We start from the raw sequence: 19,190 nt of genomic DNA, 5'->3' as shown, positions 1-19,190 counted from the left end.
CTTTGCTTATGTGCCAAATTGTTTCATTTAGTAACTCACATGCTAATTGTGTATTCTGCAAAAAGCAAACACTTTCCCCCAGAATTTTAGAGTAGTATAGGTCCCTCTGACATTGGCTGTCCAATATATTTTTATAGTTCTTGCTCATTCAGTTGTAGTAAAAAAAAAAAAAAAAAAGACCTGTAGTTTTTAATCTGTATCTGACTGGTGGCCTTATAGCTGTAATAAAAGTTTTGACCGTATTTTTGGTATATTTATTTTAAATATTTTCTTTAACAAAATTAGCTTAAACCTACCAAACTGAAACTACAAAAAAAGGAAGCCAAGCAGATGTGATAAATTACAAACTGTATAACAATATCATTAAGCTTTAATAAGTTTTAATAAATAATTTAAAAATACAGTTGGTCTGTTTATTACAACTGACAACTGACAAAACAGAGTTTCAAATGAGTTGCCCATTATAGATCAATGTACTTAAAATGGAGGACAGCTGATCAGCAACTTGATCTGACTCAAAATGGCAGACGGTGTCCTCCTTGAGCCAACAAACCATGCAATGTTTTCATGAGCGTTTCAATATATTGTTTTTAATGGTTCATGAAAACATTGCAGTTTCAACATTTGCTGACTTGAAGGGGGAGAAGGGGCGTTGGTTCTTACCTGATAAGCCCCTTTTCTGAGGATCGAAGGAAGAGTCCAGAATGGGTTATTTTAGCCCCATAGCTCTATGGAATGGCACAAGCTCCCAGTTGAATCCATGAACCATGGCCAGAAAGACCCTGAGAAGCTTGCAGAAACACGAAACGCCAAATTCCCCCGGTGGCCAGCCAAAACCAGACCTAAGGGTGGGTCTGGGCTCTTCCTTCAATCCTTGGGAAAAGGGTATGTCAGGTAAGAACCAACGCACCTTTTCCCACATCAAAGGAAGAGTCCAGGACGGGACACACCAAAGATAAGGAGTCCAGTAGAGCAAATACTTATTCATGACTCCTCAGCTCCTCATGTAGCCACTACAGCACTCGCTGGCCGAACGCCATGTCGGCTGATGCAAATGAGTTGATGCTGTAGTGATGGGTGACCGATGTCCACATCTCTGTCTGGTAGACCTGCTCAAACATAGCCTGTGCAGACCAGGCAGCCAAGGTAGCAGCACTCCTAGTTAAATGTGCTGTCACACCATGAAGCATGGGAAGAGACTACGACTCATACCCTTGAGCGATGGAGGCCTGAAGCCCTCTACCAACTATGGAAGGCAAAACTTTGAGGCCCAAGCCACAAAGGGTGAAAAGACACAAACAAATTTATGGCGCAGTTCTGCACAGAAGCTAGGTAAAATCAACTGCAGGGCACGATGGAAAATGGAATTGATCTTGGCCAGCAACACAGGACCCATCCACAGAACCACCCTGTCTCATAGAAGGTGCAAAGGTCCTTGTGCCTCAACAACAACAATTCCGAGATACGCCCCGCAGATGTGATGGCCACCAAGAATGCCACCTTCCACGATAAAAGACGTAAGCAAACCGCCCTCAGGGCCTCAAATGGAGGCCTGGTCAGAGCCTGCAACACTAGTGTTGCAGGTAGGATAGTGTTCAATGGGCGGAGGCTTAAGATTAGGAGACCCCCCACAAAAAAGGATGGACCCAGGGAATGCCTGTCCCCAGAATCCCAAAGAAGAGGATAAGGCAGCGACCTGTCGCCTTAATGGCCCTTAGCTAGACTGCCTTGAAGGAAGTCTATGACATGCTCAGCCGCCACCCCCAAGGGTCCAAATGGCACTCATCACACCATGTGCAAAAGGCCATCCAGGTCATCTTATGCATTCACGTGATGAAAGACTGCCTGGCCACCTGCATCGCAGACCTAGTCTGTCTGTCTGTGACTCATCCTTAGAGAATCCTTCCGGAGAAAATCTCTCAGACAGGGGGCTCTGCTCCATCCAGAGCCTCAGTGGTTCCATCTAATGATCTGGCATTTGAGAGGAAGCTCCTGACAGGGATGATATGATCATCTCTGATGAGATCATCCAGACCATTCAGTCTGCCAGGTGACCATCACAGACAGAATCTACAACACCACCCAGGTAAGTTTCTCCAAGTGGTATGCTAACGATCTTTTAGTTCTCATACAAGCTTCTGGTACACATTGTCTTAGACTTCCTCCAAGAGGGGCTGGACATGGAGGGGGGGGGGGGCTTGCCCATAGTACCCTGCACAGTCAGGTCGCAGCATTGGCCACAGTAGTTCCTGGTAGTGGACAGGAGTTTCTTGCCCATCATCCCAATACATAAATTCTTATGGGGGGTAGCCACCGTTCACCCACCTGTGGTGCCTCTCTTGGGACCTGCCCACAGTCCTGCAAGCCCTGACTGTTGAGCCCTTTGAGCCAATCAGGGCTGCTACCCTCTGTAACCTAACTCTGAAGGTGGCATTCCTAGTCACTGTTACCTCCTCCAGGCGCATTTCTGAACTGGCAGCCCTGTCCTTCAGAGAGGACCGCTGCCTCTTTCACTATGACAGGGTCATACTATGAATGGACCTGTTGTTTGTGTCAAAGGTCAACATGTGGTTCCATTGGGCTCAGGAGATAGTGTTGCCCAACTTTTGTCCTCGGCTTTTCCATGCCCTGGAATGCAAGTGGCACACACTGGACGTGAGGAGGGCCTCCGAGTTTAAATCAAGAGAACGGCCTCCTCTAGGCGATCTGAGGCACTGTCTCCCTCCAACTAGCTTCCTTTGGATCTGAGGTGTTGTCAACCATCAGCAATGAATACATGCCTACATTGCGGCTGCACACCAGGCCCAATCTCTTCCACTTCCTCGACAGGTGACCACTCACTCAACCAGGCGCGCCGCATCCACCACAGCCTGGGCATCGCCTATGCTGTTTATTTGGCCTTACCGGCTGGACTTGTTTCAGCTGAGGCTTTGTTCGGCAGGAGAGTACTCCAGCAGGTGATCCGGGAATCAGCAGATTCAGCCCCAATGGAGACTTGCCCTTAGAAATGCCAGCTTTGGTATGTCCCATTCCTGAACCATCCTGCAACCTCACTGGAGAAGCGTTGGTCCTACCCGAACGCCTTTTCTCAGTGTAGGATGCAGGATAGGCCAGTCCCACCTTTGCATGACTGTAGGATCTGGATCCAGACAGGCGCATCCAACCTCTGGATATGTCTGTCTTGTCACAGCTGCGCCTTTATTGATAACTGGGGCAAAAAGGAAGGCAACACCAAAGAGGGGGGGGGGCAATAGGGCATGGCTGGAAAATTATGAAACAGTCTCTAGGCAGGACAAAATCACCACCCATGTCTGGCCTATTCTGCAACCTACACTGAGAAAAGGCGTCGAGGTACCACCAACCCTCCTGTTCAGGGAAACACAATACAAGGCATTTATGATGAGATAAAAATATTTTTTTTAAAGAGCTATGCCCAAACCTCTCCTGACGCCTACTTCAAGAAACTGACAGCACTGCAGTGTTTCCCTGAAAATAAGACCCAGTTTTCTATTTTGTGGGGCTCCAAAAAAAAAACAAAAAAAAAAAACACTCGGGCTTTTATCAGGGAAAAAAGTTTTCAGAGTGGTCAGCCATCTGGGTGCCCTGCCCACTAGTGCATGCACAAGAGGTGGCAAGCACAGGGGGGCTGATGGTATCTGGCAGCAGCTGCAGCCCATTGATCCCTTGGTCAGCACACACTGGGGCTGTGCAGAGTTGAGCTGATTACCGATCCAAGCAACAGACGGAAGCAGAGGAACAGAGAGGAAGGCAGGTGATCTCTATGCGCTACGCGGCCCATGGGCAAATCAAGAGCCACCATGATGAGCTTCCCACGGCCGGCTGGTCGTTCTGGCCCACCGTCTCTCGGCTTTCGCATGGCCCATGCAGCACATCCAGATCACCTGCCTTTCCCCTGCACTTTTGCCTCTGTCTGCTGCTGGTGTCACCTGCTCCAGCCAACTAAATTTTGGCTTTCTTGCAGCCCACGCAGTACATCTGCATCACCTGCTTCCCTCACCCCATGCCTCGGCCTGCTGCTTAGACAGGTAATCAACTCACCTTCTAGGAATGGATTGCAGCTGCTCCTGGACACCATCAGTCCATGTATGTCCCCACCTGTGCTGAGCACACTCACCACCATTCCCTAGGGCTTATTTTTAGGGAAACACAGTAGTTAACCTGCCCCTCCATCTGTCCACCGTCAGGCTCAACACCTTCAATACAATCCATCTACTGTTAAGCTTTAATCATGACTTCTTTAACTAAACTGTTTCTTTTATTATTATTATTATTATTATTATTATTATTATTATTATGGTTGGTCACGTAGTCAGCCAGAGTTTAGACTGAATTATATTATGTTGTTGTTACTATCGTTATATAATGTATTATGTTTAAGACATTGTATACTTGGGAGCATTTTATGTGTTTTATATACATAGAAATGTAAAATAAATATTACATGCTAAGATAAACATTTAACAAAATAATCTGTTATTTAGTTATTAAATTTATATGCTATTTCATTACCGTAATTAAAAACCACCATTTTATCATTGCGTAATCACTTTATATAAAATGATTACGCAAATATACACAAACCTTAAAATATGCTGAAATACTATTGACATCACAACCCCAAAAAAGGCATTTAAACATCTTATTTAACATTCGGAATGATGTCACAATTGACAGAATGGTTGCCAGAAATGCTATGTATATTTACCATAATGTATAAAATATCTTAAATGACACCTGCAAATTTAGTCCCTTGAACTGAAATGACAGTCTTGTACTTTTAAGTCTGACATTGTATAGTATTATATTGGCTTCATGATCTAGCATATCCTACATGAGTAAGAAAAATATCTATGAGATGTTATTGGTAATAAAATCTAGAGTAGAGTAGATCCAGCTCTTTCAGAGGGAGCTCTCTGGGTTATTAATTGAGCATACATACATTGACTTAGATTATTGATTCCATTTAGCTATGGTTGCCATTGTTACTTGAGTTTATTTACAAATTGCAATGAATCTAGATTAGATTCACCAAACATTAAGATCAAATCAAAAATTCATCTTGGGATTGGCCAATTAGTAAACCTACCAAAGCTGTCTAAAACCACTGGTTCAGGACATTGTAGCCTTCTTATAAAATCCCAACTTTTTCGGACTCAATCACACAGAGGAAATCCTTTGAATCATAAACCATTGATAAATCTAGGTCATTTCCCTATACTGTAATCTCCTTTCTCCTATATACAAAATTTAAATATACTTCAAATGAGACACTTTCAAAAACACTAGTTAATCTTGTAATATGAGGCTCAATTTTTAAAATGGAAAGGTAAAACTATTTTCCAAAAGGAATATACCTTTATCAATGCACTTAAAGTTTAAAATGTAAATCTAAGTACTTTAAGAGAGGCAAACAATAAAAGTCAAAATGAGAAATGTCACTTGGTGTCATCAATTGAGAACTAAAAACTAAGCTGCAAGGGGAAAAATGGGTTTTGACAGTTTGATTTATTAAAGGATCTTTAGATCATATGGGACCACTGCCAAAGCACCTTTTCTCAAAAGTGGGCCATTTCTTCTGCCAAGCTTGGGTATTTGCTCTGGAAGCTGTTTTCTGTCATCTTTGTTTGCAACTACTTTCCTTCACATTCTTCGTACAGAAGCAAAGTGACTATGCATGCACACAACACATGTGAAAGCAGCAGAAAACAGCTTTCCAAAGCAACTGTGATAAACTGAGTGAAATGTGGCTGCTTTAAGGTATTCTGCATATGCTCTCGTGTAAAGGAGTTCTATAGCCTTAAAAAAAAAAGCAGTATGTGATTCTAAGTACAGAGCCTCATAATACACTTGCAGCATCCATATTTCCTGTCCTGGGATATAATGTGGCTTAATTTGTTAGTGCTTATTTAGTTTGATGCATTATCTATATTGTATGAATGCTCAAAATTAAATATATTTTGATAATGTAGCTTTTATGATCAAGCCATAACAGGGCAAATCTTCAGCTTAAACAATTTTCATGTTAGTACATTATCTCAAGGTTCCAATTCTGAGTTATCTATACTTCATATATTGTAATACAGTATCAGCAGAAAGAATGAGTGACAATTTAAAGTGTTCCTCTAGTGCTCTTCCTATATATACTGCACACATCCTGCACAATATTTGGAAAAAGGGTGATTAAGGAAAACATGCAAACTGACACAACTGATGAACTATATTAGGATTATAAAATAAAAATATAAAATCCATTGATTTTTATGAAACAGAATTCACCTTTTGCAAATTGAGACATTCTCAGGGTAGAAGCTATTATGTTGATATCTATCCAAGAACAAAAAACATGGACACCCAGAAGGCTGGCAGAAAAAACAAGAGTGGTCAAAAGAAAAGATTCATATTAATTTCCAAGCTTCTTATACAGATTTCCAAAGCCACTCGTGCTTTTGGAAGTCAAGAGGAATACACTCAGACCTCATTAGAAGCACTGAGTCACCAATGTTCTGTTCTATACAGTTGTCATCTTCCAACAGGACACATAATACTGTAACACCAGCAAACATCCCAATATTATGATCATTTATGTTTTAAAAAAAGAGGTGAAGGCCATTGCTAATTTGGCCAAGATCTCTCTTAAAATGCAAAGAAACCAGAGAATTAGACAAATTCTGCATTTATATAGAATACAAGGAAGACAAAAGAAGAGTTGCAGATTCTCCTCTGTAAGGTATCATCCTATGACCTTGGGACCTTTCTAGTTTTAACACTGAGTCACCAAGTTGGAAACCCAGTACCCAGAAGCAGACTGGGTTTCAACATTTGTAACAGAAAACTCCATTATGTACATGGGCATAGATAGACTACATAACTAAACAGGTAATTTGTGTATATTTTGATTACATAGTAGTAAATAGAGAGCACCAAAAAAATTTCAAATCACCTTTCAGTATTACACACAGACATCTACAAAGATGCTGGGTGGTTTAATTTAACTTCTCAAATATGTAGCAGAAGAGATGGACCCTAGAATGAGGCTCAAAAAAGTGAAAGCATATGATCTCACGCACAACTGAAGGAACCTGATAACAACAGTTCCTCTGGCCTCCTTAGTCTTTGTCTGCCAAATGTGGAAAAGAAAATGTATTTCTGTAGTACCACAACATTCTTCCCAATGAGAGCCTTAACCATCAGTTTGCTTATTTCTTTCAAAAACCCAGTATTGTTTCTGCCCTGAAGATAGTGATTTTCCTCAAGAACTGCTCTGTTCTTCAAAATCTGCCACATTTAGTCCAGGATGTTGCTTCCTCATATTGCCAGTTTTATCTCACTATCAGGAATTGCTTTGTTGTACAGTATAGCCATCCCTGATATAATTGTCTTAATCTTTCAATGAATCCCACACACTTCCCTTTTAAATGTCCTGAATCTCCACCCCCACCCTCCACAATCTTACACAATAATAGCTCTATTATGAACAAGATCATTTCTCAATGTCTATGGAGATTCTCAATCAACCAGGTCGTGGCTGTCCCAATTTTTTTTTTCCAAAAGGGAATTGGACCTTCTTAGAAGTTTCAAGAAAGCTGCATTTGGGGAAATAATTTCTACTCACTGTCACTTTATACAGCATGCATAATTTCACACAGCATTTGTATTAACACCCTCCCTTTTCGCACCTGCTTATCTTGACAAAGTGAAAGAAAGCAGCAGATCCTCACATGCCAGCTCTCCCCACAACCATTCCATTTTGCTCTCAAGCCCTCTGTGGCCCCAATTATCAGAAAGGAAACTACGGGTAAGCCTCAATTTACAACAATTCATTCAGTGACCAAAGTTACAACCACACTGAAAAGGCAACTTTATGACTGTTTGCCACACTTACAACCATTGCAGCATCCACGCCATCATGGAACAAACTGCGAAGGCTTGGCAATTTGACCTCATATTTATGAAGCTGCAGTGCCCCCAGCATCGTGTGACACCCCCCCTTTCATGATCTTCTTATAAGCAAAGTCACCAGGAAAGTCAGACTCACTTAACAACCATGACAACAGCAATAGCATTTAGACTTATATATCGCTTCATAGTGCTTTTACAGCCCTCTCTAAGCGGTTTTACAGAGTCACCATATCGCCCCCAACAATCTGGGTCCTCATTTTACCCACCTAGGAAGGATGGAAGGCTGAGTCAACCTTGAGCTGGTGGTGAGATCTGAACCACAGAAAGCGAGGCAAAATACACCTAAACCAGGGGTAGGCATGTCTTCTATGACATGTGGACCTCAACTCCCAGAATTCCTCGGCTAGCACGATTGGCTCAAGAATTCTAGGAGTTAAAGTTGGCAAGTCATAGAAGAGCCAACTTTGCCTACCCTTGACCAAAACAATTGTTTCGTTTCCCCACAGAAATCCTGTGCTTAAGTGGCGGTTGTTAAGTCGAGGAATAACCGGCAAAAAGAGGAGTTTTTTTTAAAAAAATACAAGCCATTGGCTTTCTCAACTTCCTTCTCTATCTCTCCACAGCACGCTGTACCCCCCCTACACAGGGAGAGGTTGAAGAGATCAGGGTTAAACGGGGAAGGAGGGGGGGAGAGCACTTGGCGATCTCCATCCCAACTCTCTCTCTGAAGAGAGAGATGGACCATAAGGTCTTTTTCTGCCGTCAATCTTCTATATTTCTAAGAGAGGTAGGTGGTGGTTTATTCTATACCCGGCTCTCCAAACCAACCAGGGCGGCTTGCACGATTTCCCAGCAAGGCCTCAGCGATTTTCACCTGGTTCGGCGGTGCGGAGACGCTTTAAACCCAAGCGCTTGAGTCGGGCGGGGGGGGGGGGTCACCTAACCTAGGCAAGGTGGAGTAATAAAGGGGGCGCTTGGCTCCCCATAGTGGTGGGGGTAGATCGGTCTTGGGAATCCTCCCCTCCGCTTTCCCGGCCTCAAACAAGACCCCGAGCAAGGGAAGAGGGCTTCGTTCCACCTTCTCAGATGCTCCATGCCCTGAGGGGGGGCTTTCTCCCCCCATTTCGACGGAGACTGTCTTTGGGGTGGCTGCCCACGTGACACGACCCCCCGCGGCCGCCTGCCGCTTTCCCTCACGTGCGCCCCCCCCCCCAGCTCGTTCGCCTTCAGGGCCTCACCCGATCTCGTCGGCGCCCCCGACGCTATTCATGGCGGCGACGGGGGCAGAATGGCCTGAGGGGGACGGGGGTAGGCCCGGTCAGCTGCCCCTCCGCCGCCGCTGCTGCTCTTCTTCTCTTTCTCCGACGACAGGGAGGGGGGTGGCGGCTCCTAAGGCCGCTTTCCTCCCGTCCGCTTCTTCCCCTCAGGGGTTCGCCCCCTGCCAAGAGCTCCAGCCGTCGCCGCCGCCGTCGTCCTCGCCTGCCGCCTTCTTCACAGCTTTACCTCACACTAGAGGGGCCCCGGCGACAGTCAGTCAGACAGCCAGCGAGCCGCCGCCGCCGTCGCGCGCCTGCGCAAGCGCACGCGCGCGCGCCACCTTACCTCCCTCTCTCTCTCCCCTCCCCCCTCTTCGCCCAATCTCCTTCCCAAGTTCTCCCTGCCGCCGCCACCAACCGCCGCTGCAAGCAAGAAGCCGGGTACTGCGCCTGCGCGGTACGGTCGCGAGACTCTGTTTCTGTTTTTTCCCCCCACCACCCTCCCAACAGCTGCCAAGCATATCTCATTGGCTGCTGCGGCGTTTCCGGTCGTTGAAGGTGGGCGGGAGGATAAGGAGGAGGGAAGCCCACGCGCAAGAGCGACGATTCGCTTTGTTAGGAGCGGGTAGAGCGGTGCACGCGGTCCGACTTCCGTTTTTAGAGAACAAAGGGTATGATGGGGGATGTAGTTACTGTACTGTTCTTTCTTTTCTTTTAAAGGAAGTTGGACCGCGTGAGCTGGTTTCGGTTCCGGGAATTTGTCTTTTGCCGTTTGGGAAGTGTAGTCCGTTGAAGGAGGAAATCGTGTTTTTGATTCTGCGTCTCTGTGGACGGTTTAAAAGGAGGAAGAGAACGGAAAGCGTCTGCAATGTGGATTGGAAATAGAATCTGTAGAATTATGAAGAAATGATTCGATTTATAAGAGAAAAAAGTATTATTGATTAATCATATGCTGCCTTACCTCTGAAACCCATCAATATGATTTAAAAAATAATAAAGGCCTAAAGTTTCAAAAACTTCACAATATTGTCATGCTATTAACAGCAGCCGTTTTCAAACTAGTGTGATGATGATAATAATAATAATAATAATAATAATTATTATTATTATTATTATTATTATTATTATTATTATTATTATTATTATTATTATTATTAGACTTGTATGCCGCCCTTCTCGGAAGAACATAACATAACGAGAGCCATGCTGAATCAGGCCAAAGCCCATTGAGTCCAGCATTCTGTGTCACACAGTGTCCCACCAATTGTCCATGGGGATCTTGAGCAGAAAGAGAAGGCAAGAGCCTCCCTTTCCCCTGACCCCCAACAAATGGGACCCAAGGGAATCCTGCCTGCCTCAACCAACATAGAGGCAGCACTTGGACATCCGTTTCAATCACCACCACTGCACTACACTACTACACTTAACCTGGTGGCTTCCAGGTAGGGTGGATGATGGGAACTGTGATCCCCACCTCAAGAGGTTCATGTAGAGCAACGGTTCTCAATCTGTGGGTCGCAACCTCTGGGGGGTCAAACGACCCTTTCAGACGCCTAAGACCATTGAAAAACAAAGATTTCTAATGATCTTAGGAATCAAGACACTGCTCCTCTATCTTTCTCTAGGTGGGTCTACCGCTGTAAATATATATACCTTTACCACGGGAAGTGATGTGCCGGTGCCTGGAGGCTGTTGGGGCCTGGATGGGTGTCAACAGACTCAAGCTCAACCCGGATAAGACGGAGTGGCTGTGGGTTTTGCCTCCCAAGGACAATCCCATCTGTCCGTCCATTACCCTGGGGGGGGGGGGGAATTACTGACCCCCTCAGAGAGGGTTCGCAACTTGGGCGTCCTCATCGATCCACAGCTCACATTAGAGAAACATCTCTCAGCTGTGGCGAGGGGGGCGTTTGCCCAGGTTCGCCTGGTGCACCAGTTGCGGCCCTATCTGGACTGGGACTCATTGCTCACAGTCACTCATGCCCTCATCACCTCGAGGTTCGACTACTGTAATGCTCTCTACATGGGGCTACCTTTGAAAAGTGTTCGGAAACTTCAGATCGTGCAGAATGCAGCTGCGAGAGCAGTCATGGGCTTACCTAGGTATGCCCATGTTTCACCATCACTCCGCAGTCTGCATTGGCTGCCGATCAATTTCCGGTCACAATTCAAAGTATTGGTTCTGACCTTTAAAGCCTTTCATGGCATCGGACCAGAATATCTCCGAGACCGCCTCCTGCCGCACGAATCCCAGCGACCGATTAGGTCCCACAGAGTTGGCCTTCTCTGGGTCCCGCCAACTAAACAATGTCGGTTGGCGGGCCCCAGGGGAAGAGCCTTCTCTGTGGCGGCACCGGCTCTCTGGAACCAACTCCCCCCGGGAGATTAGAACTGCCCCTACTCTTCCTGCCTTCCGTAAACTCCTTAAAACCCACCTTTGCCGTCAGGCATGGGGAAATTAAACATCTCCCCCTGGGCACGTTTAATTTATACATGGTATGCTTGTGTGTGTGTCTGTTAGTATATGGTTTTTTAAAAATCTTTAAATATTTTAATTAATTGGATTATTATGATTTGATTCACTTGTTGTGAGCCGCCCCGAGTCTTCGGAGAGGGGCGGCATACAAATCCAAATAATAAATAAAAATAAATAAATAAACTTCTGAGCATTTTTTTGAAATGGTGAGAGAATTCAAACTTTTAGACTTGTGGAGAGAAAGACACACAAAAGAAGCAGACTACACTTTTTTCTCATCACGTCGAAAATCTTGGTCAAGGATTGACATGGCATGGGGAAATAATGTTTTTGATAATACTATAGAAGAAGTCGAGATCGGACCTAATATATGGGCAGGCCACCATCCAATTATAATTAAAATTAAAGAACCCAAAAGAGCATTTTTCAAATGGACCTTAAATCAGACATTAATCAAAGAAAAAGAATATATTGAACACATAAAAAACGAATTAAACTTATTTTTTCAAAACAAGTGGAACAAAGAAACGACTACACAAAACCTATGGGACCCCATGAAGGCGTATGTAAGGGGATTGACAATATCACATTCGGCGAAAATGAAGAAAATCAAATCTCACCAATTAAAAGAGCATCAAACTAAAATAAAACAAATAGAATTAGATATGCAGAAGGATATATTAAACGAAGAACTAAAAGAAGAAGGAGATAAAATTAAACACAAAATTAACTTAGCAACACAAGATGAAGTAACATTCAAATTGAAAATGGCCAAACAAAATTACTTTGAAAACGCAAACAAATCTGGGAGATGGCTAGACTATAAACTAAAAAAAGAAGAAGAACGATATACAGTATTTATTTATTGGATTTGTATGCAGCCCCTCTCCGGAGACTTGGGGCGGCTAACAGCAATAATAAGACAGCGTACAATAATAATCCAATACTAAAAACTATTAAAAACCCATTAATATAAAACCAAACATACATACAGACATACCATGCATAAATTGTATAGGCCCGGGGGAGGGGGGAATACCTCAATTCCCCCATGCCTGAAGGCAGAGGTGAGTTTTAAGGAGTTTGCAGAAGGCAAGGAGGGTGGGGGCAGTTCTAATCTCCGGGTGGAGCTGGTTCCAGAGAGTCGGGGCCGCCACAGAGAAGGCTCTTCTCCTGGGACCCGCCAGACGACATTGTTAGGTCGACGGGACCCGGAGAAGGCCAACTCTGTGGGACCTAATCGGTCGCTGGGATTCCTGCGGCAGAAGGCGGTCCCGGAGATATTTAACATCCTATTAGTGTCCTCTTGCACTTTCTCCCAAAAGTTCTGCATTCCCAAATCATATACAGAAACACGCCCTTATCTTGACACCCTTGCCAACAAGTACTCTGAACATTGTGCTGAAAGTATGAATAACTCTTGACTCCTTAAAGCACCTGGTTTCTTGGCAGGATTTTCAAATATGTGGTTTTTCCCTTGTTCGTCTTCTTTGTGGGTCCGGGAGAAAGAGACTGGGCCAAAGTCACCCAGCCGGCTTTGATGCCTAAGGCAGGACAGGAAGTTTCCCTGTGTCTAATCCGGAGCCTTAACCTACCAGGTTAAGTTGTTTTTATGGCTTGTGTGTACCTGCCTTCAAATGAGTCTTTACACCTGACAACTGCCCAGACAAATCCCTGCAATTTTTCTTGCCAACATTTTTAGGAAATCGTTTGCCGTTGCCTCCTTCTTCCCAGAGGTGAGCGAAAGGAACTGGCCCCAAAATCCCCAGCTAGTTTCCTGCTTTAAGACCGAACTAGAATTTATAGTCTCCCAGTTTCTAACCCAGTGACTTTAACCTATTTGGACCAGGAGTCACTGCTCACAGTCACTCATGCCCTCATCACCTCGAGGTTCAACTACTGTAATGCTCTCCACATGGGGCTGAAGAGTGTTTGGAAACTTCAGATGTGCAGAATGCAGCTGCGAGAGCAATCATGGGCTTTCCTAAATATGCCCATTTCACACCAACACTCTGCAGTCTGCATTGGTTGCCGATCACTTTCTGGTCACAATTCAAAGTGTTGGTTATGACCATGGCACCAGACCAGGATATCTGCGAGACCGCCTTCTGCCGCACGAATCCCAGTGTCCGGTTAGGTCCCACAGAGTTGGTCTTCTCCAGGTCCCGTCGACTAAACAATGTCGTCTGGCGGGATCCAGGGGAAGAGCCTTCTCTGTGGCGGCTCCGACCTTCTGGGATCAGCCCCCTCCAGAGATTAGAATTGCCCCTACCCTCCTTGCCTTTCATAAACTCCTTAAAACCCACCTCTGTCGTCAAACGTGGGGGAACTGAGACATCTCCCCCTGCCTATGTAGTTTTTGTGCATGATATGACTGTATACAGTGGAACCCCGACATAAGAGCTGCTCTACTTAAGAGCAACTCGAGATAAGAGCTGGGAGAGGAGAGATATTTTTGTTCTACTTACAAGCCCAAATTCGAGATACAAGCGCCAAGGAGCTGTCTCCTGAAGCCAAACGCTAACTTCCGCGTTCGGCTTCAGGAGACAGCTGCGAAGCGGCGCGCGTGTTTTAAAAGGTTGCAGCCGGCCTGGGGGGCTCGGGGGGGGGTGCTTGCAGCTTTCTTTCTTGCTCTTTTTCTTTCTCTCTTTTACCTTCCCTTCCTCTATTTCTTCTTTTCTTTCTCCTTCCCACCTTCTTCCCTCCCTCCCTCCCTTCACTCATTCCTCTCTTACTCTCCCCTTTCATAAGTTTCCTTGCTTCCTTCCTCTGTTCCTGTCCCTTCCCTCTTTCCTTCCTTCCTTCCCACCCTCCGTCCATTCATTCACCCATTCCTCTCTTGATCGCTTAAAGCCGGTCCCTGGTGCAAAAAGGGTTGGGGACCTCTGTCCTACAGGATTGGGTGGCAGAGAAGTTGAACATATGTAAATTTAAAAGTTTAAGAAAGTTTACAAGTTAAGTGAAAGAAACTTCATTATTCATTTATATGTACATGTACATTTCTTCATTAAAAACATGTCTTTCTGCATAATTTAGACTAACTTTGTGAGTTTTTTGAGGGCTGGAACCAATTAAAATTATTTACATTAATTCCTATGGGGAAAAGTCGTTCGAGATAAGAGCTGCTCGACTTAAGAGCCCAGGTCCGGAACGAATTAAACTCGTATCTCGAGGTACCACTGTATATGTTTTTTATATATTGGGGTTCCTTGCTTTTTAGATTTTTTAATGAAGTATTGTTATTTTAGATTCTAATTATTAGATTTGTCATTATATATTGTTTTTATCACTGTTGTGAGCCGCCCCGAGTCTGCGGAGAGGGGCGGCATACAAATCTAATTAATAATAATAATAATAATAATAATAATAATAACAACAACAACAACAACAATATTACTTTTGTTACATAGAAACATAGAAGACTGACGGCAGAAAAAGACCTCATGGTCCATCTAGTCTGCCCTTATACTATGTACTGTATTTTCTCTTAGGATGGATATACTGTATGTTTATCCCAGGCATGTTTAAATACAGTTACTGTGGGTTTACCAACCACGTCTGCTGGAAGTTTGTTCCAAGCATCTACTACTCTTTCAGTAAAATAATATTTTCTCACGTTAGTTCTAATCTTTCCCCCATCTAACCTCAGATTGTTAATGGATGAGCAGAGTAATCCTTGTTTACCAAGGTTGTGCACACACAGAAATGTTTAGATTGAGATTAGCTGCGAATAACTACTCAGCCACACACAGATATATTAATTTGAATTAAAGTTTACTTTGAGAAATAACATATTCCTACAAACAGTCTAAAGTCATCCACGTAATAAGTCAGAATAACAATCCAAATATTACCAAGTACACAGTCTTTCTTTCCAATTGTCTTTGTCATAATCAGCAAACAAAAATATGTTGCAGAGAGTTTGCAGAGCTAAAGTAGCAGTGAGTAGCCATTAAAAGTGAGTGGCCGGACAAACAGAAGCAGAGAGGGTGACTCAGAGAAATAAGCTATAAACTCTAGCTCCTACTTGTGGCAATCTGCAACACCTGTAGCCAATATATTGCCAACCCAACAGTTATCCCGGATTATCTCCGGGACCGCCTTCTGCCGCACGAATCCCAGCGACCGATTAGATCCCACAGAGTGGGCCTTCTCTGGGTCCCGTCAACTAAACAATGTTGGGACCCAGGGGAAGAGCCTTCTCTGTGGCGGCCCCGACCCTCTGGAACCAACTCCCTCCAGAGATCAGAATTGCCCCCACCCTCCTCGCCTTTCGTAAGCTCCTTAAAACCCACCTCTGCCGTCAGGCATGGGGGAACTGAGATATTCTTTCCCCCTGGGCCTCTACAGTTTATGCATGGTATGTCAGTATGTATGTCTGGTTTTTATAATAAGGGTTTTTAGTTGTTTTATTATTGGATTGCTACATATTGTTTTTATCACTGTTGTTAGCCGCCCTGAGTCCATGGAGAGGGGCGGCATACAAATCCAATAAATAAATAAATATGGACAAAGTCCTAACAACTCTATAAGTAACTTAGGGTGGTGAACATTTCTCCTCCTACAGGTGATCCTTGACCTATGACCATAGCTGAGCCCGAACCTAAACACAACAACAACAACAACAACAACAACAACAACAAGAGTTGGAAGGGACCTTGGAGGCCCCTTAGGCAGGAAAGCCCTACACTACTTCAGACAGATGGTTATCCCACATCTTCTTAAAAACTTCCAGTGTTGGAGCACTCACAACTTCTGGAGGCCAGCTGTTTAGTTTCCACCCATTGCTTCTTGTTCTGCCCTCAGGAACTTTGGAGAATAGTTTGACTCCTTCTTCTTTGTGGCAGCCCTTGAGATATTGGAAGACTGCTATCATATCTCCCCTGGTCCTTCTTTTCATTAAACTGGACATACCCAGTTCCTGCAACCGTTCTTCCTAGGTTTTAGCCTCCAGTCCCCTAATGGTCTTTGTTGCTCTTCATTTGCACTCTTTCTCGAGTCTCAACATCCTTTTTGCATTGTGGCGACCAAAACTGAATGCAGTATTCCAAGTGTGGCCTTACCAAGGCCTTATAAAGTGGTATCAACACTTCGTGTAGTATTGACTCTTTCTATCCCTTTGTTAATGCAGCCTAGAACTGCGTTGGCTTTTTTTGGCATTCCATTTCATTTGTCTGAAACAGCATCGGGCCTCCTGATTGGACCAGAAGACCTCCAAGGTCCCTTCCCACTCTGATACTCCATTCAACACACGAGCATACGCTGCAACGTCCTGTCTATCAACCACTACTTCAGCTTCAACCACAACAATACAAGAGCACACAAGAGATACAAACTTAAAGTAAACCGTTCTAAACTCAACTGCAGAAAATACGGCTTTAGTAACCGAACAGTGGATGCATGGAACTCACTACCTGACTCTGTAGTATCATCTCCTAACCCCCAAAATGTTACCCTTAGACTAACCACTGTTGACCTTTCCCTATTCCTAAGAGGTCAGTAAGAGGCGTACATAAGTGCACCAGAGTGCCTTCCGTCCCTTGTCCTAATGTTTCTCTTGATTAAGAATTTGGCAATTTATATTGCATTGTATTGTATTCTAATTTGAAGGTATATGGATTTATTTAATTTAGTTTAATTTATTTATTTATTTTGTCCATTACACAATGAGGGTTTTAGTAGGTATACACATAGTAAAATACATAATGGGGGTTATAGAGGATATACAGTACTCTTGGAAAATATATCTAAGAAAGAATAGAAGAGAAGCTATAGGAATAGAACATATCAATGAAAGAATAGAAGAAGAGATATAGGAATAGAAGAAAGGTATAGGAGATATAGGAGAGCAATAGGACAGGGGACAGAATGCACTCTAGTGCACTCGCCCCTTACTGACTTCTTAGGAATCTGGATAGGTCAACCGTGGATAATCTAAGGGTAAAGTGTTGGGGGTTTGGTGATGACACTATGGAGTCCGGTAATGAGTTCCACGCTTCGACAATTCGGTTACTGAAGTCGTATTTTTTACAGTCAAGTTTGGAGCGATTAATATTAAGTTTAGATCTGTTCTGTGCTCCTGTGTTGTTGTGGTTGAAGCTGAAGTAGTCGTTGGCAGACAGGATGTTGCAGCATATGATCTTGTAGGCAATACTTAGATCCTGTTTAAGGCGTCAAAGTTCTAAGTTTTCAAGGCCCAGAATTGTAAGTCTAGTTTCATAGGGTATTCTGTTTCTAGTGGAGGAGTGAAGGGCTATTCTGGTGAAGTATCTCTGGTCATTTTCGAAGGTGCTGATGTCTGAGATGCGGTATGGGTTCCAAACAGATGAGCTGTATTCGAGGATGGGTCTGGCGAAAGTTTTGTAAGCTCTGGTAAGTAGTGAGAGATTGCCTGAGCAGAAGCTATGTAGGATTAGGTTTACTGTACAACTCTTGAAGCCTTCTCGTCTATGTTGTTGCAATGGGCTTTGGCACTTAAATCTTTTGTTATTAGTATACTGAGGTCTTTAACCGAGTGGGGGTTATCTGTGATAATTTGATTATTCAGTTCATATTTGGAGTTCAGATTCTTTTTCCCAATGTGTAGGACAGAGCATTTGCTAGTTGAGATTTGGAGTTGCCATGTGTTAGACCACTCAGAAACAGCGTTCAGGTCTTTTTGGAGAGTAGTGATCCCCTTATATAGAGCGCTGGTAAGACCAAATTTGGAATACTGTGTTCAGTTCTGGAGACCTCACCTACAAAAAGATATTGACAAAATTGAACGGGTCCAAAGAGGGGCTACAAGAATGGTGGAAGGTCTTAAGCATAAAACGTATCAGGAAAGACTTCATGAACTCAGTTTGCATAGTCTGGAGGACAGAAGGGAAAGGGGGGACATGATCGAAACATTTAAATATGTTAAAGGGTTAAATAAGGTACAGGAGGGAAGTGTTTTTAATAGGAAAGTGAACACAAGAACAAGGGGACACAATCTGAAGTTAGTTGGGGGAAAGATCAAAAGCAACATGAGAAAATATTATTTTACTGAAAGAGTAGTAGATGCTTGGAACAAACCTCCAGCAGACATGGTTGGTAAATCCACAGTAACTGAATTTAAACATGCCTGGGATAAACATATATCCATTGTAAGATAAAATACTGGAAATAGTATAAGGGCAGACTAGATGGACCATGTGGTCTTTTTCTGCCGTCAGTCTTCTATGTTTCTATGTTTCTAGTTGTGTTATAGGTGGTGTTGAAGAGTTTTACATCGTCGGCGAAGAGGACACAGTTGCTTGTGATGATAACTTGAAGGTATGTGGATTTGTATTTTTGCAAGGTGTGGAGAAAAAAATAATAACAATAACCCCCACCACCGAACCCTTCAAAATAGAAATAAAATAAATTCTTCTGCTTTAGGGCTTCCAAGAGCAAAGAGCCATTTAAGTGCTGAGGATCTGCAATTGTTCACTTTCTCCAGAAGATGTCTCCTTCTCCTGCCCCACTTCCAAGTGGGAATTGCAAACTCCCACCCTTCCTCCCTTAGCCAACTCTCA

At 43.9% G+C, this 19,190-nt stretch overlaps 1 protein-coding gene across 3 annotated transcripts in view; it reads right to left on the bottom strand.

Annotated features, from left to right (window-relative positions):
* The window catches only part of DAZAP1 (DAZ associated protein 1), a 68,239-nt gene extending 58,175 nt beyond the window's left edge, over nt 1-10,064 (bottom strand). The window contains exon 1 of one of the 3 annotated variants that reach the window (XM_070745546.1): nt 9,159-10,064. In XM_070745546.1, the coding sequence (XP_070601647.1) occupies nt 9,159-9,190 (32 nt within the window). In that variant the 5' untranslated portion in view covers nt 9,191-10,064. The remainder of the gene's footprint in view (nt 1-9,158) is intronic. The other 2 variants (XM_070745539.1, XM_070745556.1) reach the window with 2 other exon arrangements.
* Nucleotides 10,065-19,190: the final 9,126 nt, after the last annotated feature.

The sequence above is a fragment of the Erythrolamprus reginae genome, chromosome 1 (assembly GCF_031021105.1).
Source record: "Erythrolamprus reginae isolate rEryReg1 chromosome 1, rEryReg1.hap1, whole genome shotgun sequence".
NCBI classification, from domain to species: domain Eukaryota; kingdom Metazoa; phylum Chordata; class Lepidosauria; order Squamata; family Dipsadidae; genus Erythrolamprus; species Erythrolamprus reginae.
The sequence above is the reverse complement of the archived record's forward strand: the minus strand, read 5'-3'. Positions and strand labels throughout refer to the sequence as shown.